The sequence below is a fragment of the Phaseolus vulgaris genome, chromosome 9 (genome assembly GCF_000499845.2).
Source record: "Phaseolus vulgaris cultivar G19833 chromosome 9, P. vulgaris v2.0, whole genome shotgun sequence".
Lineage (NCBI taxonomy): Eukaryota > Viridiplantae > Streptophyta > Magnoliopsida > Fabales > Fabaceae > Phaseolus > Phaseolus vulgaris.
The window spans coordinates 30,937,940-30,964,306 of NC_023751.2; the positions used below are offsets into that span (position 1 = coordinate 30,937,940).

The 26,367-nt window shown below is 32.7% G+C and overlaps 2 protein-coding genes and 1 long non-coding RNA gene across 3 annotated transcripts; all 3 read left to right on the forward strand.

Annotated features, from left to right (window-relative positions):
- The first annotated feature begins 3,543 nt into the window (after positions 1-3,543).
- On the forward strand, positions 3,544-17,678 carry LOC137820300 (serine protease SPPA, chloroplastic-like). Its single transcript, XM_068624293.1, has 13 exons — positions 3,544-4,155; positions 9,255-9,438; positions 9,995-10,132; positions 10,888-11,058; positions 11,135-11,238; positions 11,771-11,838; positions 13,280-13,446; positions 14,910-14,979; positions 15,786-15,940; positions 16,094-16,199; positions 16,852-16,939; positions 17,029-17,172; positions 17,254-17,678. The coding sequence occupies exons 1-13, from the start codon at positions 3,775-3,777 to the stop codon at positions 17,482-17,484; spliced, it is 2,007 nt and encodes a 668-aa protein (XP_068480394.1). The 5' UTR covers positions 3,544-3,774; the 3' UTR covers positions 17,485-17,678.
- A 2,324-nt stretch (positions 17,679-20,002) lies between these two features.
- LOC137820767 (pentatricopeptide repeat-containing protein At1g18485) lies at positions 20,003-23,394 on the forward strand. The gene has a single exon (XM_068625010.1). It carries the CDS (start codon positions 20,103-20,105, stop codon positions 23,049-23,051), a length of 2,949 nt encoding a protein of 982 aa, XP_068481111.1. The 5' UTR covers positions 20,003-20,102; the 3' UTR covers positions 23,052-23,394.
- A 214-nt stretch (positions 23,395-23,608) lies between these two features.
- On the forward strand, positions 23,609-25,080 carry LOC137820769 (uncharacterized). Its single transcript, XR_011082681.1, has 2 exons — positions 23,609-23,734; positions 24,937-25,080. It is a non-coding gene; the product is annotated as an uncharacterized lncRNA (long non-coding RNA).
- Positions 25,081-26,367: the final 1,287 nt, after the last annotated feature.

Consider the following 26,367-nt stretch of genomic DNA (forward strand, 5'->3'; position numbering starts at 1 on the left):
AAAACAGATTTACCCAACTTAATAGATTTTGTTAAGAGTTTCAAAAAATAATCGGTTGAATTGTCGAAACAACCGATTGAATTGGTTTGACAGCAAGTCAACCAATTTCAAGTTTTGTCAAAGCTTGTTTCAAAAACCACTAAGTTTCAAACAACTGATTGAAACGATAAAACAACTGATTGTTTTTTCACTTCTTTGCAAAACACTCTTTTTCAAAAAGGATTTCGTTTAAACCAACTTTGAATCCTAACTAAGAGTGGATTTACAAATTCAAACTACTCATAACTCACACACACAAGCTACATTCAGCCTTCAAGCAATCCATATAATCCATATAGATTTGGAGACATCAAAGCTCTTGTTCAACAATTGAATAATTACACTTCAAATTAAATGCAAATGATTAAAACATATTTCGCATTATAATTAAATAAGTTTATTTATTATGGATGAAAGAGATTCTGAAGGAGGAAAATATTTACATAAAGAGTCAAGAGAACTAACAAAAGCTTGGTAAGAAAAGAACAAGAGCAAGAAATAAAGAAGAGTTTTCAAGAAAGATTTTTTTAAAAAAAACTAAAATAAATTAAAGAAATAAAGAAGTAAAATAACTTGTAAATTTTAGAAATTATAAAATATTCATCTGTTGAAAAAACAATTGAATAATCAACCTCTATTTATATAGTTTTGAAAATGCTAATTTAAAATAGATACTGACACTTTTAATTGATTATATCAAGATGTTAATAGATTGTTTTCAATTAAATTTGAAAAACAATTGTAACGCTTTTTGTTTTAGTCGATTATAGCACATGTTAATCAATTATTTCTATTTTACAACTAATGTATAAAACGCATTTAATCGATTATGAAGTATTTTAATCGATTAATATCTTGAGATATGGTTCTACTACTCTTTGTTTAATCAACTATTAAAAGAATAATAAATTATCATGTTATAAACCTCACCGGGAATAATTGAATCGATTATACACAAAACTTAATTGATTAGCAAGGTCATAAAACCCGTTTTAAAACATTTTCTTACTTTTCAAAACATGTTTTCTTTTCATTCATATTAGTAATGGATGTGTTTGATTAAAACCTTGTGCAAAAGACTCAACTTCATATAAGAATTCTCTAAACAACTTCAACATCTTCATCTTTAAACATCATCAAAAACAACTTCTTTTGAAGCTTGAGACACTTTTTCAAGTCTAACACAACATTCTCAAACTTTCATATCCTTAAGATGATTAGTTTTTTCTTCTTCTTCTTGAATTCAATTACAAGAACAACCACAAAGAAAAGGGAATTACAACATTTGAATATAATGTTTATAGGTCAAATTTACCTAAAACATGATCATTCTAAGAGATCTTTTCTAAAGAAATTCTAACACTTTTAAACTCTAGAAAACTAGAAGGAAACACAAACATTAACTCAAAATAACAAAAGCAAGCCATAAATAAGATTAACCATGCATTAAAGTCATATCCATTTTTTTACATAGAATTTGGCCAACAAGAAAAGATATAGATACAATTTCTTGATCAATGGAGTAATGGATGAAACAAACTAAACAACAAGTCCTAAATAATACTACATTGTCTCAATCTATCAAAGAAAACAAGCCAAACCAAGAATTACATCCACAGAAAAATGAGTATGAAACCCAACTTTTGAAAGAACACTTACTTGGATGTGATAAACACTCTTTGTTTTGGGTTAATCTTCTAGCTCTCATGACCACTTTGTGTAATTCTTAGAACGATGAAAGGATCTTGATCAACTTAGAGAAAAAGAACTACTTGAAAGAACAAGAATACAATGCGAGAGTTTTCAATTCGACATTCATCAAAACAAAAAGAAAAAAAAATAATTAAAAAATTAATACACTTAAAACTAACCCAACTGTGTATCTATAAGTTCTTCTTATTTATACTTTTTTTTATCCGCTCTTTTTATTTATACTAGCGACCTATAAAGAATTCTCAATTTAAATGCATTAAACTAAAAAGGTTAAAATATATGAAATCAATTATGTAAAATAAATTTGTCAAAATGATTTTTGTATTTTTTTTAAAGAAAGTATTGGATTTTTTAGATATAAAGTAAAATATATTCCATTCATTACTTTCATAAAAGTAAATATATTTATAATATATTCTTATAAACAGATAAACTTCAAGGAAATTTTGAAACTAAAAACAAGTAAATTTTTTAACACGAGATAAATCGATAAGAAACAAAAAGATACAAATAAAATGAATAAGAAAGAACGAAAATGATATTCAAAGTGGAATGTGATAATTAAAGGTAGTTTGCAAATTATAATTTTTTAATGAATAAGAAAAGAAAAGGTAAGAGAGAGACATTACCAAGGATAAAACATAAATATGAATAAGAAGTCAAACAAATTGGTAAGCAAACCTACGAGTATTACCTCATGTTTTTATTACCATTTCAAAGTTGGAGAGTTCTCAAATATTTTGTCACACCTAACTACAAATAAGAAAAATTTATGCATAAAAAAATTTATGTAATAGTTTTAACATTATCTTATTTGTACCAAACATACACTACCCTAATTTGATAAGTTGACAACAGTAGATTGTTTATAATGACTAAAATTAGAATAAAAAATAATCTTTTATTGAAATGTGGACCTATGTGAGGAGATAAAAAAGTTTAAGATATTATTTCAGCTATATTTTCAAAAAAAAATTCAACTCCTCGCATGGATTCACATATTTAGTAAAATACTAATTTTCACTGTAAGTTTAACCGTTGTAATATGGAACAATCAACTATTGGGTTGTCAACATATCAAGACTCCTTAATATATATGCTTTGATGTTTCATCTTTACATTATAACATTGTTAATAACATTCATTTTTAATAAAAAAATATTTTTTTCAAACATCAAAATTTAACTTTTAAGACTTCAATTTTTAACACTACCAAAATTGAAGTTTCAATTTTGGTTTGAACTAATTATTTCGTTATCAAAATGAATTTAAGTAAAATCTAATAGGACTCTTTTTAAAATTATGATTATAAATTTAAAAATGTTTTTCTATATTAAAACATACAAATAATTTCTATATAAACTCATTACATATAAAAATTAGAGCTAATTTCATTTAAAATATATTTATATTCAAATTTTTAATTTTTAATTTTTTAAATTGATATGAGCCAATTAAAATATATTTACTCAATTCTTTGATTTTTAAACCTAATTCATTATTATCATAATTTTTTTACATATTTTGTCAGATCAACATAACATAACTTTAATATAAATATAAAAGTCGTATAAAAACACATAATTTCTATTTTAAGAATAGTTAAAAGTGAAGTCGTGCTTTTATTCCACAATTTTAATATTGTGTAAAAATAATGTAATAACTGAACACTTTTTATTAAACTGATTTACAACTTCACTTTTATCACCCTCACAGCTTAAATCGTGTGGTGCCAGGTTTGCACCACTTTACCAAATGTATAATAAAAAATTTTGCACACATGGTAATAACGAATCTGAATTTTGACCATTTTTCAACTTTTTTCCTGGATCGAATCGCGGTTTTTTTTTTTCCAGGTGCTATAATGCATGACCACATTTATTAGAAAGCATAGCGGATGAGATAAAGAAGGGAAGAGGTTTTAGGCATAAGTACGTGGAAGAATGTGGTTCCTTGAGTTCCTTCATTTCCCTTCCAACTAACTACCATTCATCATCCTCACTTCACACCATCACTGCACAAATGTCCAAGCTCCTTCTTCTACCCTCTCTTCCCCTCACTCCCTCCCCTCACCGTTATCACACTCTTTCTTCCGCTTCCACCCTTCAATTTCAATGCCGATTCCCCTTCCACTCCCACGCGCGCACGACATACCCTTCCCTTCGCGCTTTGGATTCCTCTTCCGACGCCATAACCAACGAAGAATTGAAAGAAGTGCCAACAGAAGAGGGCGTTCTAGATCAGAGTGTTGGGATTACGGACGAGGATTATCCAAGTGGCGAGTTCGATTTCAAACCGGTTACCGGATGGAGCAGCTTCCTCGTTAAGCTTAAGATGCTGGTTGCGTTCCCTTGGGAGCGTGTGCGCAAGGGCAGCGTTCTCACAATGAAGCTTCGTGGCCAGGTTACCGTCTCTGTTCTTGTCCTCTTTCTCGTAGGAAGAGAATAACCATAGATAAATGACCAATTTGGTACTTATGCTGTTAATTTATTCCTGGAAAGAAGGAGTTGAGACAATGTGTAGTGTTACCTAGTTGTCACATTCTATGTAGGACGGATACTCACATGGACATGCATACTTGGACTAATCTGTAAAATGTGAATGTATATATTATATCATTATGAATTATATGATAGGATGTAGAAAAAGACATTTAGTTGAAATTCATTTAAAGATAAATTAATAAAAAAATTTCACATTATATAAGAATATGATAGGAGATTAAATAAAAACATTTCCATTAATACATATATAATCTAAATATTGTTGATTATGTATAAAATTTGTTCCTTATTTCTATAATTATAGTAGAAAATCATTGAATTTGTCATTTTTAGAATTGTGTGGGAACTGTATTAGAATTGTCATAGACCCAAAACAATATCTTTGAGGAGAATGATGATAAAATAGAGAATGATAAGCATCACTTCGTATCATTCCAAATTGCTAGATGACAATACCCAAACCATGCACATGGTGATTGTTTGAGGCCATATAAGGACTTGCGTAGGCCACATAGCATATTAGATGACCAACAAAGACAGGAGGCTTCTCCATGTAGACTTCTTCATCAAGGTCACCATGTAGAAATGCATTTTTATGTCAAGCTGAAAGAAAGTTCAGTGGGCTGCAATGGAAGAGAAGTTGAATAGATGTCATTTTTGCAACAAGAGAGAGTGTCAGTAGAATCTTGGCCATATATTTGTGTGTATCCTTTCTCAACTAGTCGAACTTTACCATCATTAGGTCCTATTTTAAGAGCATACACGACACCCAACGATTGATTTTGCAGTTGGTAAAGGAACCAAATCCTAAGTATCACTACTTTGAAGGGCACACGTCTCATCAATCATCCTTGTTGTCACTCTGGTGAGATAAAGCTTCACCTGGAGACTTAGGAATAGGAATAGAAGATAATGAGGAAAAAAAAAGATATTGTATAGGGAAAAGCCCATGATAACTGAGGTTTGTATAGTGGGGAGAAGGGTTACAGATAGAACGTGTGTACCATTTCGAATAACAATATGCCAATCATTTTCAGATGAGATCAAATCCTATACAAGAGATGGTGTCGAAGAAGAATTAGGCATGACCTCCACTATATCACTATCTGTCCAAGATGGATCTCGTATTGAAATATCAATAGGTCATGAACAACGTTAATATATCTAAAGTAGTGCAGTAGAAACGTCCTGAGTTATGGTAGAGTCATTTGGTGCTGATGAAGGAAGATTAACATTGGTGGGAAAGTGACTACATATGTTGTCATTAAAATGAACATTTGTATAATATGGAACAAACTCAAAGAAAGAGATGTCAATAGACACAAAATACATATGAAGATCACGAGATAAACATCAATACTCATTTTGAGAGCAATGATATCCCTTGAAGACGCATTTGAATGACTAAGGAGAAAGTTTAACTTGACCAGGTGTGAGGTTAAGTACAAAACATGTGGTATAAAAAACACGTGGAGGAAGACTCAATAAAGGAGAATGAGGAAAAGCACAAAGTGGTACTTGATCATTAAAAATAGATGACATTTGATTAATGAGATAACATGGGTAGAGCATCCCCCAAGAATGGTGAGGAAAATGACTGTGAAGAAGTATATGAGTAGTTTCATAAGATGTTTGTTTTTGCATTCAATCACTCCATTTTGTTGAGGAGTATGAAGACACCGAGTTTGACAAAGGATATCATTGAATGCCATGAATTTCTGAAACTAGTTCGACAGATACTCACAAGCATTGTCATTGTGAAGAGCACGTATGGATATACTAGATTGTGTTTTGATTTCATTAAAAAAAAAGTTTGAAATATAGAAAACAATTAGGATCATTCTTCATTAACCATCCAATATACATCTCAAATAATCATCAATATAAAAAAATATTTAAAACCAAAAAATGTAACAGAAGAAGGGCCTCAAATATCAGAGTGAACAAAAGAAAAAATGAGACAACTTGTTTATTAAGACTATCACGAAAAGAATGATGAGAATGTTTTTCTATTTGACATGACATGACTCACAATTTAAGTAAACAAATGTTTTAAACTTGACACCATTTTCTACAATTTTGTTAACAAGCTACTTGTGCATGAACATCATTTGAGAGATCATTAATGAACATATTGATGGTGATGGAAGAAATAGTAAAGGCATGTGACTGACATCTGATGCCAATTGTCTACCAGATATCCAATCCTGCAAGGTAATATTATTTTTAGTGAAGGTGAGGATAACATTATAGGATTGGGTCAATCAAGTAACATACATTAAATTAAAAGGGCAATTAGAAACATAAAGAAGAGAGTCAACAATAAGGGATGGGAGGGGTTGGGTAGTACCTATGTTGTAAGCTTGTGTTTTTGGAGAAGAAAGAACAATTACTAAATATGTGATTAGTTGCATCAGAATCAATAACCTAAGGACAAAAAAAGGAGATTGAGAGAGATAAGTAGATCAACTATTGGTGTATGCCATCGAAGCAATGTTGTTAGTGGATTGGCAAGTTGCACACCATTTGATAAAGTCTTCAAATGTTGCTGGAGATGAATCAACTGACAATTTAGGAGCAATATGTGACTCAACAGTGGATGCCTGAGCAATATTGTGTGGATGAGGGAGTTTCTTGTTCAACTTCCAACAGTTATCAATTGCTCGTCCAATGTGGTGACAATGTTTGCACTTTGGCTGATTTTAGAACTACCTGTCCCAGAGAGTCCAAAATTATTACTCTGTGAAGCAAAGACAGTCACCTGTAATGAAGTATGTGTCTTCGTGTTTATTTTATGAGGAATACATAGGAGTGCAGATAATGTGGAAGTAATAGTAGGATTTAATGGTGATTCCAAAATCTTATCACTGGTAGCAATATACTCTTGTGACAGCCATACAGGCTCAAGGTCATCAAAAAATCACTGCCTCAAGTTCCTTCTACACATATGCAGATGGTGGAAGGAGCTCATTAAAATCATGTAAGACAACATGAAGCCGTTTATGATAAGCAGACATAAGACCCTTAAAATGTTGTTGCGCAAGAAGTGTTAACAGATTTTGCACACGTTGTATGGACGTTGTGTTTCATTGGTATAAAGGGCTCGAGCCTCACTCCCAACTGATGCATACATCTCATGGGACAAAAAATAGGTTTGAGTGAGGTGTTAATATTGGATTTAATGACACGGTAGACTTGAGCATCACTCCTTATCCATTATTCACTATGTTCTATAGAAATGGATTCAACAATGGTAGTGAGATGCGATCTGTAGCCCAACCCACTTAACCATAACCCAATTTCAGAAGCTCATGCAGAATAGTTAGAGACGTCCATCTTCTCAATATTAACAATATGGTTAGAAAAGATGGGAGAATTTGTTTTGGAGGTGGATATGGTGTTGGAAGACATTTTCTTTTGGAAGGCTGAAGTTAAAAAAAAATTAAAAAAAAAATTGAGCAGAGGGCACCTGAATAGTTGAAGCGAACTTGGGAGAAAAGTTCATAAAAATAATCCTCCAAAGATAGTGGGTCTACTGGGCAACACACTCTTGAAAAAGGCTCTAGATATTGCGTTATACTCTAAGGAAAAGAGAAACATTAAAAAGAGAAACATTAAGTTGAAACTGCATGTTTTTGAGATAGCTAGCACGGGTGCTTTATTTATATTGAGGAAAAAAAATCCGTACAGCTGATAGAGGAGATTTGATATCCTCTAATAACAAAAATAAATTAAAATGTTCTTAATAACACTTATATAGTTTAGGAATTCTTGATTATATAGGATTGACTCTTCATTTCTATAACTATAGCAATATTCGAAATGATAAGGATTAGTTTCTTATTTCTGTAGTTATAAGACTTAATGACAAAATAGTATGTTATGTTTGTCTTTAAAATTATATTTTAATAATAAAATAGTCTTACAAAACTTATTGAAAGACATTTTACACACTGAGGCACTAGAATAAATATTTTGTTTTTTCTGGACTGAATTGATAGAGCTTTACACATTTAACTGAATTAGTCATTTATCCCAATAACCCGTTAACGTAAATCATGAGGGCTAGTAACACACTCTAGAACATTTTTTCTGATACAATATTCCGTAACTAAGTGTAATATTAAGAGAGAAAGGTTCCTTAAGCAAACTGTGTAACCTACAGAATATGGTGATTTTCAATAAATTTCGACTATTTAAAGAGGCTGTTCAAAATAATAGGTTAGAGAGTGTGTTCCTAGTATTAGTACTCTAATTCCTTTTTTATTGAAAAATAAATATATTGCAACTCGCAAAGTTGGGAATTAAATTCAGTGCAATCATTTTGAGTTGTAGTAAACTTCAGAGTGATGATTTATAGAAATGAGGACTGTTATTTGTATAACAAGTTGCACAAAGAATTTATAACCAAGAGAAGGATAGAGAGAAGCTCATGAAATATATTAAATTAGGGGAAGCAGAAAGACACAAAAGATTTCTTATGCAAACCTATATAAGTTGTTATATGAATAACATATGTTTACAGTGTGTCCTATGTATCAAGCACATCATCAGTTTCTTTCTCTTTCTATCACAACATATCATCTATTATACTTATACGTGTCATCTAATGTTAGAGTGTCCATTGCTTATTTTCCTAAATTTTGGGGCATCATAAAGGAATTGCCAGCATTTTTGAGTTATAGAAGCTACTTTTTGTATATTTTTATAAATGATAAAAGTTACAAGCAATTCCTACATACTTTTGGTGTTCATCAGAGTAAACTTTTTCACCCTGCTAACCTATGTTTCTTTGATATGAACCTTTATTATTAGTATTACATAAATTATTGATAAAACTCTAATTTTATTGGGAACACAATATTAAATAAAGTAGAAGGAGGAAAATAATATCTATTATTTCTTTTTTAATATATCTATAAATTAGATATAAAATAAAGTAATGCTTAGTTATGCAAAAAAGAATCACACAAACGTTTTATTGTTTCACATATTCAGATATCTGATCAAGTGAAGAGTAGGTTCTCTCCGGGACTTTCTTTGCCTCAAATTTGTGAGAACTTTTTGAAAGCAGCATATGATCCTCGTGTTTCTGGGATCTATCTTCATATTGATAGTTTAAATTGCGGGTGGGGTAAAGTAGAAGAAATTCGAAGGCATATATTGGATTTCAAAAAATCAGGTAAAGGCTCTGGACTTGTACTGCATCTTTCATATGGAATAAAGAGGAATGTGGAAACATAGAATATCCAAACAGTTTTTCATATTGTATGCTGTTTATAGAAACTTATATTAGAGTCAAATGAACCAGTGAAGATTTAGAAGATAGTTCAGTAAACTCACATACCTAGTTACATATATAATATAATTGCATATGGCTTCCATGGCTACACCCATTCAAAATGCCAAGCTACAGTTGTTTCTTGAACATTTTAAACCTTCACTACCAATACATGTACCATGAAGTTTTAGTGCTTTTCAAATTAGTCTCTTAAACCCTTCCACAGAATAATCAAGTCAAGAGAATTGTTAATTAGATTTCCATCTTTGATGTGATGGCCTTAAGTATCAGGCTTCTCTTGCTGAATTCAATGTATCCTCTCTTGTAGGATCAATGTAGTAATGATATATTAATGTACCTTTTCTTCTTCATGATTTTCTGAGGTTATGATGTAACTGAAGCTTATTTTTTTTCCTGCTTGAGAATAACATTCTTTGATTGTTGATTATACTTGTAGGAAAATTTATTCTGGCTTATGTGCCTTTATGTCAAGAAAAAGAGTATTACCTTGCATGTGCATGTGACGAGATATACTCTCCACCCAGTGCTTACTTTTCTTTGTTTGGATTGACTGTTCAAGCCTCATTCCTTAGAGGTAAGATGATTTTTCTAATTTATTTTCCTTACAATTCACATAGTGAGTGCCCTTAATTTTGGTTTCTTTTCGAACAGCATCTCATACATGTGTGCGTACAATATTGATTCTTCATTTATCAGTACATCATATTTCTCCTTCAATTGTCATTGATGTCACTAGCTTAATCCTTTTGTAGTATGTTTGCCACCAATTTGGTCCTTACAATGATGTCTGAATGGTCCTTTGAAGAAAAAAACTGAGGGTATTTAATTTGTGGCTGATAAAAGGAGAACAAATCAGATATATGTTTGGAGGGCCAATTGGATACTTACTTTTGGTGAGGAGAAACAGGGGCATAGAAAGCGGGTGAAACTTGGGAAAAAAATCAAACAAAAGGTCTCCTATTAGCAATTTCCTTAGAAAGGCAATTTTGCATGTATTATGTACATAGATCCTAGAAAGGGACTTAATAGGTTTCCTTTTCTTTGAAGTTTGTACAGAATTTTTATGCATCCTAAAAGTCTGGTACTAATATTCCTTTCTATTACATTAAGTAATGCTATGTTAATTTCTCAGGCATTATTCTAATTCTCAGTGTCTCTAATCTTTTTTTGGCTCTCGAAAAATTATCTGTGTGCTGTTCTGCACATGCCACAAATACATGTCAGGAAATTATTGAATATTGATAAATCATTTTCAATTTTTAATCATATGATGCCTATAAATAACCCTAAAACTTGTGTGTTTGACATCATTTTATTAATTTCTTTCAGGTATTTTGGATAACATAGGAATTGAACCGCAAGTGGAAAGAATTGGAAAATATAAAAGTGCAGGTGATCAACTAGCTCGAAGAACCATGTCTGAGGAAAATTGTGAGATGCTGACTGCATTGCTTGATAATATCTATACAAATTGGCTGGATAAAGTCTCTTCTTCCAAAGGTACATTTGAATTTGATGTTTTAGTTGATTCTTGAGCCAGCATATTAACTTGTGGGCTTCTGCAAGTTTAATACAGGAAAAAGTAGAGAAGATATTGAGAAACTCATAAATGAAGGTGTTTATCAAGTTGACAAGCTGAAAGAAGAGGGACTCATATCAAATGTAATCTATGATGACGAGGTAATAGTTAATCCCCAGTGTTATTATACGAACAACCAAGTTGATCTTTGATTGCTACTGCCATAGGCATAATCATGATGCTAACCCTGGCTAGGTATGGTGATTAGTTAAAGCCCTTCTCATAGTCGCAGACATATGGATTGGATCTTATAACATTGCTTTTATAGAATTCACCTAGGTCACTGTTTTGACCAACCATTAGGTTATTAGAATGATTATTTGTACAGGTAGTTTGTCATCTTGAGCTAATAACAATAATAATAATAATATTGAGTAAGATGGAATCTCAGCTAATGATTAGTGGTTGTTTTTTTTATGGAAAAATCCTAAATATAAACAGTTTTTGTCCTGCTAGCTAAAAAATTGTTGGTTTTATTGTTTCTCCATTTAAAGTTTGTTGATTTTTGTCTTCACAGTTGTTTGTATTCAAATATATTGATAATTAACATTGGTTAATGAGTGCTTTGAAGGATGTGAATACATCTCAAGCAAAGAGCATTAGAAGGATAAGAAACATTAAATATTTTTGCAGATTATCACCATGTTGAAGGAGAGACTTGGAGTGAAACTTGATAAAGATCTGCCTATGGTGGACTACAGGTAACAATTTCTATATGATTTTGAGAATGCACCATAGTTTATGCTATTTATTTGAACTGCCTAAAAGTTAGCTTTAGAAATCTGTAACTAATAAATTCTCATTCCATAGTCTCAAAATACACCTTCTGCTTCTTAACAAGTTTCATTCCCAATCATCAAGTTACTTTCAACATTAGAAGTTTAGACTATTGTTAAAGATCATGGAGTTTTATACTTTCTACGATCATGTAAATTCAAATCAAATTTCCTGTGAAAAGAAAGGGATGTTACCAGGCATTAAGTTACTAATTGACGAGAAGTAGGTGCCTAAGTATTTGACTTTCTTGTTCGGTAAAATTTGTTTGGCATGGTGCTGGTGATATTCATTGTTACCATCTTTCAAATCCTCTATCTGCAATTCTTTAATGTTATCCTTAGTTTACTGGTTACTTCTATTTTGGAATTTTGTTACAGAATTTGATTCATGTTAGTATAACATAATATTCAAAAGTAACACTTTCCTGTTGAGAGTACTAGCACATCCAATTCATGTATCTAACTTTAAAATATTGAGTTTGGTATAATACAACGTAAAAGTATATTGATTTATTTTAGGGGGCATTTGGAAGAGATTCTCTGGAGGGTTTTTGAGATTGTAAAAGTAACTTTTGACCTTTCCATAAGCTCTTTTGAGCCTTTGGTTATGAGCTATACAAAAGAAGTGTATTGAAATAAGCTCTTTTTAGCTTATTTTAGTAAGCTTCACAATGAAATTGTGAATAAATTTCATTAAGCTCACATGTGCTTAATGGTATTGCTTATCCAAAAAGGCCTTTAATATTAACTTTGGAAACACAAATCTTCAATTCGTTTTTATAGAAGTTGAGGAAATTTTAGTAATTGTATAATATACTGAAAATTTTCATTTGAAATATCTTTTTTTATTCAACCCCCACTTGTTTGGTCTTGGTTCTTTCTGTGGCTTATGCTTTTGTTTTAATAATTTATTTTGGGAATATGTCATTTTATTATTTTAGCTTCTAAAGAGAGTTTCTAAAATTAAAAAATTATTATATACTTTTAAAAAATATATCAATTTATATTACATCAGAGTCACTTTTTTTCCTGAAAATTTTGTAACAAACTGACCCTTGATCTTTCCAAAACTTGTCTTTGGTGTTAGATATTTCTGTGGCATTTGCATTTTGGGAATAACTTATTTGGAGGATATTCATTTTATTATTTTCTTGAGAAAGCTTTTAAAAGCATAACATTTAATAAGTGAATATTTTCCCTTAATTAATCTTTCCAACACGTGAGTGTAAATTACAGATTTCATGTGGCTTACAATTTTGCATTCTTTTTTACTTTGTTTCTAACAGATGTTCCATATGATTAGCAAAATATACCAAATAATTTATATTGATTGTATGATGATGTTTCTTGCATCAATTTAATACAGGAAATACTCTCGAGTTAGGAAATGGACTGTTGGAATATCAGGTGGTAGAGAACTTATAGCCATTATCCGAGCATCAGGGAGCATTAGTCGTGTAGAGAGTCAATTAAGTGTCTCTAGCTCAGGCATCACTGCGGAGAAGTTTATTGAAAAGATTCGAACTGTCAGAGGTAAACTTGACCTTACAAGTTATAGTTCACCTTTTAAATATTAATGCAGGACGCTGATTAAAATTGCACTTATTCAATGGAATATTATCTGGATTTTTTATATTGATTATGGAAGCTGCTGTTAATGCTTCATAGATATCTTTGTTTAAGTAGTAATGTTATTCAATGATGTCCCTACGGTAAATGAGAAGGAGATGAATAGATTACTTATGCTTCCGAAAAAGAGGTATGGCTTTCCTCCCAATATTGTTGTATAAGCAATGTTTTAAATGCCAGATAGCGGTGCAGAGTGGCCAGCTCCAAAAGTGTCACAGCGAGAAAGCATACAGCGGGATTGCTATTTTGAATTTTTTTTATAGATTATATAATATAAATATAAATTTTCAAAAGTTATAAAAAATTGTAACATTCATAAATAACAAAAAACAAATTCATAGGTGTGTCAAACAAAACATGTAAGTAAATCCAAAAAGTCAAATACAAGTTTCCTAGATTCGAATTATCAGTTATCATCTCCTAAATTTATCAATAGATTTCAATATTGGGAATTAAAATCCCAAAAATAGTCCTCCAGGCAGGCCCTAATGCCTATGTTCAAAGGTATGTTTTGGAATAAAAACATAGTGCCACTATTCAGCCCGCCATTTGGTTTGCTATGACTGCTACACTAAATTGTTCCACTACAGCAGCCCCTGTATTCGGCAGGGCTGCTCCGCACTGGTATACTAGTATTGCGTGCTATTTAAAACCCTTTCTATAAGTTGACAATGTAAAAGATCAAATAGATATGGAACCCAGGTAGCAAGAACCGAAAATATATCTTTATTAGGATCTCTAATGGTCCATTCTGTAGGGTCGAAATGGAGGGAGTAGAGGGGGAAGAGGAGAGATGGAGGGGAGATGAAGAATCTTGCTCTTTGATTGTGTGGATTGGGTGTGGGTCCCACATGTTTTTATTTCCTCACTCAATATGCGAGATTTCAAAAGTACTGCATTACCCACTCGAAACAATTTATTATCTTTTCTCATAATCAATTGTCAGCTCACATCATGCGAAACAATTGATTGTGCCAGAAAAAAATTATTTTCATATTTGTTTCGATTTTTTCTATTTCTCCGAAACTAAACACCCCTAAAACTCATCATATTTTTTACCTAATTCTCGTATGAAATGGAGCATGAATTTCCGCAGACAAGAGATCCTTCAGCCAGGGGAAATAAGTAACTGCTATCTGAACCCTTTGTTGGTGTTCAGGATGTAAAGTATAGGGGCTACTTCTGTTTATATAGTAAAAAGCATATGCAACAACAACAACTCGACTTATCTATCCATATTTAGGAATGTAAACATAATCATAATCATGTTTTTATCATAGTTAATCCCCATCAACATGCTGTTTTATAAAAATGTAACCTTTGACAGTGTATTATTTTAATTCACTCACATGTGTTATTTTCCCCAGAGTCAAAAAAATTTAAGGCTGCTATCATTAGAATTGACAGTCCTGGAGGTGATGCTCTTGCTTCTGATTTGTAAGTTCTGGTAAAATTTCCCCTCTTTCAATCATATGTCAAAACTGCTATTTTAAGTATTTAATAAAAAAAATTGTTGGTTTTCTTTACATTGGTTTGAAATTATTGGTTGGATGGATCTAGGTCTGGTCTGCACCATGGCATCATTCATTTAGAGTACCTGTATAATGTTGATCTATTCTTAATTGTAGTTTTTTCTTTTGAGATGATAATAGTAGCATATATATATACATACAGTTTTGGATCATAATAAACTTCGGTCCCAATTTTTCATTCTTAACTTCAATTTTTAAAAGTGACGACACCTATAAGCAAAATTGATACACATGCAAAGTTATGGCCTTTTATAAGAAAAATTAAACAATATAACACATTATTAAAAGTACTTAATGACTAAGAATGCCTGGCAATTGCTAGATTTTTAATGCCTAGGAAAAGTTCAGCACCAACAGCAACTCTCTCATTTCTATCCATACAAATAGGCAGTGGTAGCATCCAACCTGTGTAACAGTATACTAGCAGAGCAGTAGCTTAAATGGTCCACCAGAATTGGTTTTCAGAAACCCTATATGGAACTTTCCAATTTCAGCTACTGTAGGTATCGATATTTTAAAATCTTGATTAAATAATTTTCATTTTCAAAAACAATAATTTTAGATTTGGAGAGGAGTTAGTCATGTCCTTTATGTAGTGGTCTACATCAATTTGCAATACATCTTCAATTTTTGTCATGGATGATGTTGTTATACTTAGTATTTTTTTGATTTGCATGTTTAGGTGATCATATCTGGTGTCATCATCTGCAGGATGTGGAGAGAAATCCGGCTTTTGGCTGCCAAAAAACCAGTCATTGCTTCAATGTCTGATGTGGCAGCAAGCGGAGGGTACTACATGGCAATGGGAGCTGATGCTATTGTTGCAGAAAGCCTTACCTTAACTGGTTCAATTGGAGTGGTCACAGGTAAACAGAGTGTTTTACTGTTTCAGTAGGTGAAATAATAGCAGGAAGATATAATTACTTAACTGAAGCTAAAAAATACAAAGTTATTAACAAATTTATTTCACAGAATATATTATTTAACTGAAGATATATACATATGACATCTTTTTGTAGGAAAATTTAACCTGGGGAAACTGTATGAGAAGATTGGCTTTAACAAAGAAGTTATATCAAGGGGAAGATATGCTGAGCTCCTTGCTGCTGAACAACGTCCTTTCAGGTAATATTATTTCTCTATTTCCTTGTGTAAAGATTATAGTGGATAAGCAAAGAATATTAGACAGTGTAGTATGCGAGAAATATGTGAAAAAGGAAGTTGTATCGGTTGAAGAGAAATAAAAACAACATTGAAAATTATTTTTTTTATAATTTTATAGTTTATTATTAATAATTTTATTTATTATTCACTATTTTTACATAAAAAAGCCTGAAAAAAAAAATCTAAACCCGTGAGTGTCCCTAATTGATTATGGAGGCAACCAATACATTTTATGCATTTTGAGGAACATAATTAATATGTTGCTGCGAATGCTAGTTTGGGCTTTCTTCACTGTTTTGCCTGGAATCCAACGCGTGCCCCACCATTATTTTTTACTCTTCTTCATGCTTCTTTCCTTCCGAACAATCTTTAATTTCCTTTGATCCTCTTAGTCTCTCCCTCTCTTTCCAAGCTATGAAACCAACTGTACGACACAACCTTAGGACGCCAGGTTTCTACCTCCATTTATGATTTAAATGTTTCCTCTAGCAGTTAAGTATTTTTATCGATGAACTTTGCAGGGTTCTTATTTTTCTATTGTATCTCACGTAAAGTACGTGTTTGACTTCTGAAACAAACAGTGAAAACTTTCGATTTTCTTGTTTTGGTACAGACCAGATGAAGCAGAGTTATTTGCCAAATCAGCCAGGCATGCTTATAAACAATTTCGGGACAAGGCTGCTTTGTCCAGATCAATGACAGTAGGTTTTATTTAAGCTAATTCCCATGCTTTTGTTCATCCTTCTTGTAGATCTTTGTCACAGGCTCACAGCTAGTATACTGTCACTAGGTAGAAAAGATGGAGGAGGTTGCACAGGGAAGGGTTTGGACTGGTAATGATGCAGCATCGCATGGTTTAGTTGATGCTATTGGCGGGCTTTCTCGTGCTATTGCCATAGCAAAAGTCAAGGCCAATATACCTCAAGACAGTCAGGTTGGTTTGAAACCTTTATTTTTGTTGTATAAATGTATAGATGCAAAGCATGGTGATTATGTTATGCTTGAGCTACCTCAGGTTACACTTGTGGAGATCTCCAGATCCAGCCCTTCTCTACCCGAGCTCTTGTTAGGTGTAGGGAGTTCCCTCGTTGGAGCTGACAGAATGGTGAAGGAACTGCTACAGGGCATGACATTTTCTGATGGAGTTCAAGCCCGGATGGATGGAATCATGTTTCAGACATTGGAAGAATATCCTTTTGGGAATCCCATTTTGTCAATAATAAAAGATTACCTCAGTTCCCTGTAGTTGTCTATACTTCATTCAATCATTGTCTCATTTTATTCGTATAGTTTTCTACATATTCCTTTTTTTTATATATATTTTGTTGTCTAAATGGGTGACATCAGATAAAGAAGGGCTCCTTTAATGTCTACCTCACAACCCTTGTACATATACACGATGTAAAGTTGGACATTTCAAAGGTTAGTTTTACACATCAACTAAGACGGAATATCGTGTCTACTGGGTGCTGGCTGTGTTCATTTTTCTCGTAATGCATATACAACTGGGTAGCATAAGATTAGTCGTGTTAGTGAACAACCTAGTCCTCACATGCTTGATGCCTGTTTCATAGCATTTTTTTCTAACTAATTTTTTATTGGATGGATGTCGTGGGATTTTGTGTAGAAAAAGTCATTGGGTTTGGAGGGGTTACCGATCTCTTGTAAAATGTTTCAATATATTAAAAATAAATTGATTTTTCGAAGTAAAACACTCAAACACCTTTAAGAAAATCTATTATGTAAAAGTAAGAATCGAGTGTACTCCGATAAAAAGTTTTTCATTTTATTTTCCTTATTGATTTTGAAAATAGAAAACTAACATTGTTTAAAATTAATAAAAAGCCGACACGATTACATTTAACTGAGTCTAGTAGTGTTCCGTGGTTTGTTGGCGGAGAAGGTTAAATTAATTTGATTTTTTTTGCCTTAGTAAAACTTGATTACTTAATGAAAACTAGAAAAGATTACTTAATGGAAACCACTAATACGACTAATACAAATTTCCAACAATTCTCAAAGCATATGTGTAGGTGTATTTAAAAGGGGGTCAAATTATCCTATCAGATTTTTCAGAATTATAAAAAATATATATATCACATATAACAATTTTAAGAATAAAATTTAAATAATTGATTTTGTCAAATATTTACAGAAGTATAATAAAAAACACATACAGCAATTGTAGTGAACACTTTTAACAAGTTCAGTGTCAAACAATTACAAATAGTTATAAGAAAATCAATTTGAATCTAACGAAAGATAAGATTAAACTATCTAATAGTATATTTTATTGTCGAGTACAATTATTTATTGCTCATCCTCAACGTATATGTTACAAGAATAATCACAAGCTTCTTGAATCCCGCTTTCCATAAAGATTATTATCGATGTAGTAATTTTGCTTTCCATTTCCAGAATCTGCATTTTTCAGAGTTTAAGAGTCAGATGAAATACTTCTAAATAATATACTCGAGTGCAAAATAACACTTGTAAAGTTATTATAACAAAAGTGTAACATTCATATTAGGAAAGAAGAGTGTCATATTTGGAATTTAATCACATGGTAATACACCATGTTGCATACTTCCACTTCATATTCCCTTCATTTTCTTTTATATATGTTCATTTAAAAGTGCAGCACATTAATAAATTTTCACAGAAGCCTAAAAATAAATAACAGAAGTAGATGTGGCAACAACATATAATCAGTTTTGCAGATTGCAATTAATGTAAATATACCATAGCCATAGTAATATCTCCAAATTAATCCGTGAAATAATGTCATGTCAGGCATTTGAGACCTTGAGATTTTCAAACTTTGCAAAACACATCTCACTTTAATAATTCTTGTAAAAAAGAACATAAGATGTCATACCTCAAATTTAACGAGATATTGCATTACAACCACAACCATACAAGCAATTAAAAGTTAAAATGTAAGCCAAATTTATTTAGTAGAAATTACAAGAAAATTCAATCACCACCAAAATAAATAAATAAGAATTTAACACTTTTTGTCATGATGTATTATAGAAAAGTTCAGTGAGGTAAAGGAACTTATTTTATGATTAATGGCAAAAGTTTAGAGGTAAACTAAATTCTTCAGACAGAATTGTCGGATTATTACTTTTCACATTGAGATTATAATTGCTTTCACGTCAATTTGCTTGCATAATTATCTCCCACTAATCATACTTATTTTGTACTTTGCAGTTTTAATAAACTTCAGTGTATTTTGATCGTTTTTAATCAATAACTGATTATAATTTAGTTTATTATGTAAATATATAAAATATATTTACATAAAACATTTTAAAAAGTATATTTGTCAACTTAAAATTGTGTTGCATGCTTCTTCATGAAACATAGCTATTAAAAAGAACTTGGTTTGACAATGTATATGTCAAATATAAACTTTGTTAATTTTTATTAAACAAAACTTTATGAAAATTTTAAATACACAATTCAATCCTCAAATTTTTTACATATTTTGTTTGTTTTAATAAATTCAATAAAATCAAACAAATATTTTTATAAGTTATTTTATAATAAAGAACATCATAAACAAAACTAAAAATTATTCAAAACAAATGAGTTCTATGTTCTATATTAAAATTTTACTCAACTATTTAAAATTTAAATGATAAAATAATTTGGAACAATACAATTTATTGATAAATTTATTACTTTTGACTGTGTGCTGTGATATTTATATCAGACATAAATTAATAAATTAAAAAAATGTAGCATTTTTGGATGCCATGATAGACTTAAGAGCGTTTGGTTGGTGTTTATCACCTTTATGGCTAACGAATTTGTAACTACCATTCAGATTGAGTACAGTAAAACTGAAGTCTGATAATGGCTTCTGTGTCACCACCAACTCTCTCATGGCATCACAGACTCCCCATTCATCACAGAAGCAGTTGGACATGGAACCACAACAAAAGCAACTCTTTTCCTTCATTTATGCTTCCAAAATCTTCTCTTTCTTCTCCAACAACACGCAAACTTCACCATCTTTCTCCCACCCAAACAAACAACGCACACCAACCCTTTCTGCAACGCCTACACGATCTCTGCGACTCCGGGAACCTCAACGAAGCCCTCAACTTGCTCCACTCGCAGTCCCAAAACGGCGTCGGTTCCTCTTCAGACATTATAAAAGAAGCCATTGGACTCTTACTACGAGCCTGTGCGCACCACAAGGATGTCGAGATCGGGCGAAAGCTCCACGCTATGGTGTCGGCGTCGCATCGGTTCCACAACGACGTCGTTCTGAACACCCGCATTGTTTCCATGTACGCCGCGTGTGGGTCCCCCTCGGACTCTCGCTCCGCCTTCGACGCCGCGAAGGAAAAGGACCTGTTCCTCTACAACGCGCTTCTCAGCAGCTACGCGCGTAACGCGCTTTTCCGCGACGCGATTTTGCTGTTCCTCGACTTGCTCTACGCGACGGAGCTCGTGCCCGACAACTTCACGCTCCCCTGCGTGGTTAAGGCCTGCGCCGGCGTCGCGGACGCGGGACTCGGCGAAGCGGTTCACGCGCTGGCTTTGAAGTTGGGTCTTTTCTCTGACGTTTTTGTGGGGAACGCGCTTATTGCCATGTACGGGAAATGCGGGCTCGTAGAGAGTGCCGTCAAGGTGTTTGAAACTATGCCAAAGAGAAACTTGGTGACATGGAACTCGATGATGTACGCGTGTTCTGAGAATGGGGGTTTTGAGGAGTGTTGCGGTGTTTTTAAGGGACTGTTAAGTGAGGAAGAAGGTTTGGTACCTGATATTGCTACGATGGTGACGGTGATTCCTGCGTGCGCTACTCTAGGTGAAGTGGGAATGGGAATGGTTCTTCATGGTTTGGCTTTTAAACTTGGCATTAGTGAGGAAGTGACGGTGAATAATTGCCTTGTTGACATGTATTCGAAATGCGGTTACATGAGGGAGGCGAGAGTTTTGTTTGATATGAATGGTGGGAGGAATGTTGTTTCTTGGAATACCATGATTGGTGGATATTCCAAGGTAGGAGATTTTCGTGGAGTGTTTGTGCTGCTACGAGAGATGCTGAAAGAAGAGAAGGTGAAGGTGAATGAGGTGACGGTGTTAAACGTTCTGCCAGCTTGTTCGGATGAGCTGGTGACCTTGAAAGAACTTCATGGTTATGCTCTTAGGCGAGGATTTCAGATTGATGAATTGGTAGCCAATGCTTTTGTTGCTGCCTATGCGAGGTGCAGTTTGCTGGATTGCGCTGAGCATGTCTTCTGTGGTATGGAAGAGAAAACGGTGAGCACCTGGAATGCACTGATTGGTGCCCACGCACAAAATGGCTTTCCCAGAAAGGCTTTAGATTTGTATCTTGTGATGAGGGATTCTGGGTTGAATCCTGATCGGTTTACTATAGGTAGCCTTCTTTTAGCTTGTGCGCACTTGAAATTCCTTCGTCTTGGCAAAGAGATTCATGGTTTTATGATGCGTAATGGTTTAGAGCTGGATAAATTTCTTGGGATATCGTTGTTGTCACTTTATATTCAATGTGGTAGTATATTACGAGCAAAGTTAATTTTTGATAAGATGGAAAACAAGAGTTTAGTATGCTGGAATGCCATGATTTCTGGCTTTTCGCAGAATGAACTTCCTTGTGAGGCTCTTGATACATTTCAACAAATGCTCTCAAGTGGAATTGAGCCACAAGAGATTGCTGTAATGTGTGTTCTGAGCGCTTGTTCGCAGGTTTCATCATTGCGGCTTGGAAAAGAAGTTCACTCCTTTGCACTGAAAGCTCATTTATCTGACAATAACTTTGTTATTTGTGCATTGATAGACATGTATGCTAAATGTGGATGTATGGAACATTCTCAGAACATTTTTGATAGGGTAAATAACAAGGATGAAGCAGTATGGAATGCTATGATTGCAGGATATGGGATTCATGGGAATGGACCGAAGGCTGTTGAGCTGTTTGAATTAATGCAAAATAATGGCTGCAGGCCAGATTCTTTTACGTTTATGGGAGTGTTAATGGCCTGCAACCATGCTGGCATAGTGACAGAAGGATTAAAATATCTTGGTCAGATGCAGAGCTTGTATGGTGTAAAGCCAAAGTTAGAACATTATGCATGCGTGATCGATATGCTTGGTCGAGCAGGGCAGTTGAAAGAAGCTTTAAAGTTGGTAAATGAGATGCCAGATGAACCAGATTCAGGTATATGGAGTTCTTTACTCAGTTCCTGTAGGAATTATGGGGATTTTGATATTGGAGAGGAAGTTTCCAAAAAGTTATTAGAATTGGAACCAGATAAAGTTGAGAATTATGTATTGCTATCAAACTTATATGCTGGATTAGGAAAATGGGATGAGGTGAGAAAGGTACGGCAGAGAATGAAGGAGATTGGTCTTCATAAAGACGCAGGCTGCAGTTGGATTGAAATAGGAGGAAAGGTTTATAGATTTCTTGTCAGTGATGGATCACTTTTGGAATCAAAAAAGATTCAGCAAACTTGGAATAAATTGGAGAAAAAAATAAGCAAAGTTGGATATAAACCCGACACAAGTTGTGTGCTTCATGAATTGGAAGAAGAGGAAAAGATTAAGATACTGAAGAGACATAGCGAGAAGCTTGCAATTTCTTTTGGGCTGTTAAATACGGCTAAAGGTACAACATTGAGGATTTGCAAAAATTTACGCATATGTGTAGACTGTCACAATGCAATCAAGTTAGTATCAAAAGTTGTTGAAAGGGATATTGTTGTAAGGGACAACAAGCGGTTTCATCATTTCAAAAACGGATTTTGTACTTGTGGAGATTACTGGTAGTTGGGGGACTATATTAGTCTTTAATATATTGTTTTTATTGAGTGAAGAACTCCATTAAGCATCAATGGAGTTGTGAAGAACTGCTTCTGTATATCTTCCGTATTATACAGGTATATATGTTCAATCCAATTCTTTGCATCATTACTGACAGGAAAGATGAGGCATGTAGGATTCGTCCCTTGTCTATGACTTGTAAACCACTACCTTCATTGTAAACTGGGTGAATATTTTTTTCACTGCAAATACAATTGTATAGCACACTGTGTAATATATTGTGAAATGTATGTTAAAGAGGTCACCATGGAAAGGCAAAAGAAGAATTTCAAATGCAATCAGATTAGTACATTTTGTATTTATAATGAGAGAAAATAAATAATTCAGAGGAAGGAAGTAATCATGCTTCAAGAGATATCATTCTCATTTATATTTGAAGATTTAGTTTCCTTTCAAGTCTTGTTTTCACACTATTCTTAGAACATCTCCAATTCAAGGATATTATAATTCCTGTTGTGGATATGATGTATGGGAAGAACTCAGGGACTAAGCTGGTTCTTGGACCACGGATGCTCGCGTTCGCGTCACATGACGGGAGAAACTTTTACATTCCTAAACCTAAAGCAACATGAAAGAGGCAAAATAGCCTTCAGAGGCATCGACAAGGGCAAGATAAAGGTATTGGCACGGTACGTATTTCTTCCTTTGTCTCTATTAAAAGTGTGCTTTATGTTGAGGAATTCAAGTATAACCTAATGAGCATAAGTCAATTATGTGACTGGTTGCATGGTTTCCTTCAAAAAAAGATACATGCATAGTCTCAACATTTGGTGAACAGACTCTCTCTTAGCCAGACGACTTAACAATCTTTACAAGTGTATCTGATAGATCTTAGCAAGTAGAAAGTAACCTATCCGCTTTCCAAAGAAGATGAAAGATGGCTTTGGAATAAAAATATTGGGCATTTAAATCTAAAATATATTTAAAAGAATTCTTATAAAAATATCATAAGAGAATTTCCTAAAATATATTTCAAAGAATTCTTATAAAAATATCATAAGAGAATTTCCTAATCTTTATGGAAAACTCATCTTCTTTGTGAAGCATGTTAGAGAGGAAAATAGTTAAAAAGCTCTTTTAAATTGATAAAATATGTTTCTAGTGCTAGATCTCTACAACTCTTGCAAATGGATCTTTTCGGACCCACGAGACGCTAAGTTTGGATGAAAAGAAATATGGTTTGACCATTGTAGGTGGCTGTTCAAGATTTACATGGGTATTCTTATTAATCCACAAGAATGAGTCTTTTAGGGTGTTTGAAGTATTTTGTAAAAGAGTACAAACTAAAAAGGATTTATGTATCTCTAGTATCAGAATTAACCATGGGACTGAGTTTGAGAATGGGGAGTTTAAAATATTCTATGAGATTAATGGGCTACACCACAATTTCTCTTTATCGAGAATACCTCAATAAAGTGGGGTTGTAGAAATGACAAAACTCTCCAAAAAGATGGTTAGAATTATGCTCTCTATGAACTCTTTACCAAAGCAATTTTGGGTAGAGGCAGTAAACACTATTTCTATGTACAAAACAAAGTACTCAAGATCTTTGTTGGAAAAGACCCCTCATGAATTGTGGGTTATGTTAATGTTTTTAGCTGTAATTGTTATATTCTTTGTTGGAAAACACCCTCATGAATTGTGGGTTATGTTAATGTTTTTAGCTGTAATTGTTATATTCTTAAGATCCAAGGTTGATAGGAGGAATATTTTTAGGATACTTTGATAGATCTAAGGCTTATAAAGTGTATAACTTTTTGTACCTTGATTACTAAGGAAACTAGAAATGTTAAGTTTGATATTTTTTCTTAGACTGATATGAAACTATTAGACCTTGAAGCTGAATTTGAAGAGCTTAGGATCAAGGCTTCAAATGAAGGTCATGTTGGACTTGAAGACTCAAGCCTCCAATGAAATTGTTTTGATCATGATGTTGGAAGATGAAGATTAATATGTGGAAAATATTTTCAGAGTTTTTAGCTTTCGTTATATGTTTGAGTCTTTCACGAGTTATTCACACGGTTTTTAATTCAGTAGACAACCTATATTAAAATCAGTTAAGCGAAAATTGTTTTTGCAAAGTTAAAAATATTAAAAAAAAAGTTTTATGGCTTTGTTGATCATTAAGTTTTTATGTAATCGATTATACTGTTTAGAAGAGGAAGGCTTCAAAACAGGACAATTGAATATCAATTCAGCTTAAACTAGAGAGCAATTTTAAATGTTTTCATAAATTAACCAATTAAAATTTTGTATAATTGATTAATTTTTTTTCTAAATTAAATACAAAGTGAAAATAATTGATTAACACTTGTCATAATCGATTAATATAATATAGAAAGCGTTGTAAATGTTTTTCAAATTTCAGCAAGAATAATTGAATAAATGCTTGAAATGATCGATTAAATATGTCTGACATTTCTTTAAATCAACATATTCTGAATTCTTTAAATAAAGTTTTGGTCTCACTATTTTATCCAATTAATACTACTTATAAATACAATTTCTTTTGAGATTATTTAAGCTATTTTCATTTGCCAAAAGCGCTTTCATTTTTTGTGAATCAAAGGCTGTGTTGTATGGTGCCAAAACCTTGTGCATTGCTTCCATTCTGAATTTTTTGTACATTCTTTCATTTTCCTTATTGCTTGAAATGTTCTAGTATATATCCTCTTGTGTAATCAAGAGTTGATGTGGTTTGTAACCTCTTGGAGTATTTCAAGAGTTGAACATATTTTCTTGAGTTTGTTCAAGAGTTGAACATATTTTCTTGAGTTTGTTCAAGAGTTTATTTAGTTTTTACTTGTTGTCTTGATTTTGGAAGTTGCATGTATGAGTGTCTTGTACAAACTTTTGAAGATAGTGGAATATAGTTATTTTAGGGGTTGAATAACTGAAACTGGATATAGGATCACTGAAAAAGAGTATAAACTTCTTGTGCTATCTTTATCTTCCTTTATCTTCTTTATATTGTTGTTAACCAATCTTGATCGCACGTTAATTGCATTTAGTTTTTCAAATTAAATCAATTTTAAAAGAACTTGAAGTAAGGAAAAATCTTTTGAAAAAGTTTCAAAACCAAATCAATACATTTCTTCAAATCAATACATTTCAAGTTCTCCACTTCGTTAAATCACCAGTTCTTGGATCCAGGTGTAAAAAGCAATGAACAAAAACAAGTGCAAAATTTAATTATACTCTTCATATGAAAACATGCAGTAGTTGAAGTTCAATACATTTCTCTATATTTCAAGTTCAATAC

Excerpts from the sequence above, each read along its gene's own strand:
- LOC137820767 (XM_068625010.1), top strand. The coding sequence starts at position 20,103 with ATGGCTTCTGTGTCACCACCAACTCTCTCATGGCATCACAGACTCCCC.
- LOC137820300 (XM_068624293.1), top strand. The coding sequence starts at position 3,775 with ATGTCCAAGCTCCTTCTTCTACCCTCTCTTCCCCTCACTCCCTCCCCT. Across the intron at positions 4,156-9,254 it reads CAATGAAGCTTCGTGGCCAG|ATATCTGATCAAGTGAAGAG; the intron begins GTTACCGTCTCT and ends TCACATATTCAG. Across the intron at positions 11,059-11,134 it reads TAAAGTCTCTTCTTCCAAAG|GAAAAAGTAGAGAAGATATT; the intron begins GTACATTTGAAT and ends AGTTTAATACAG.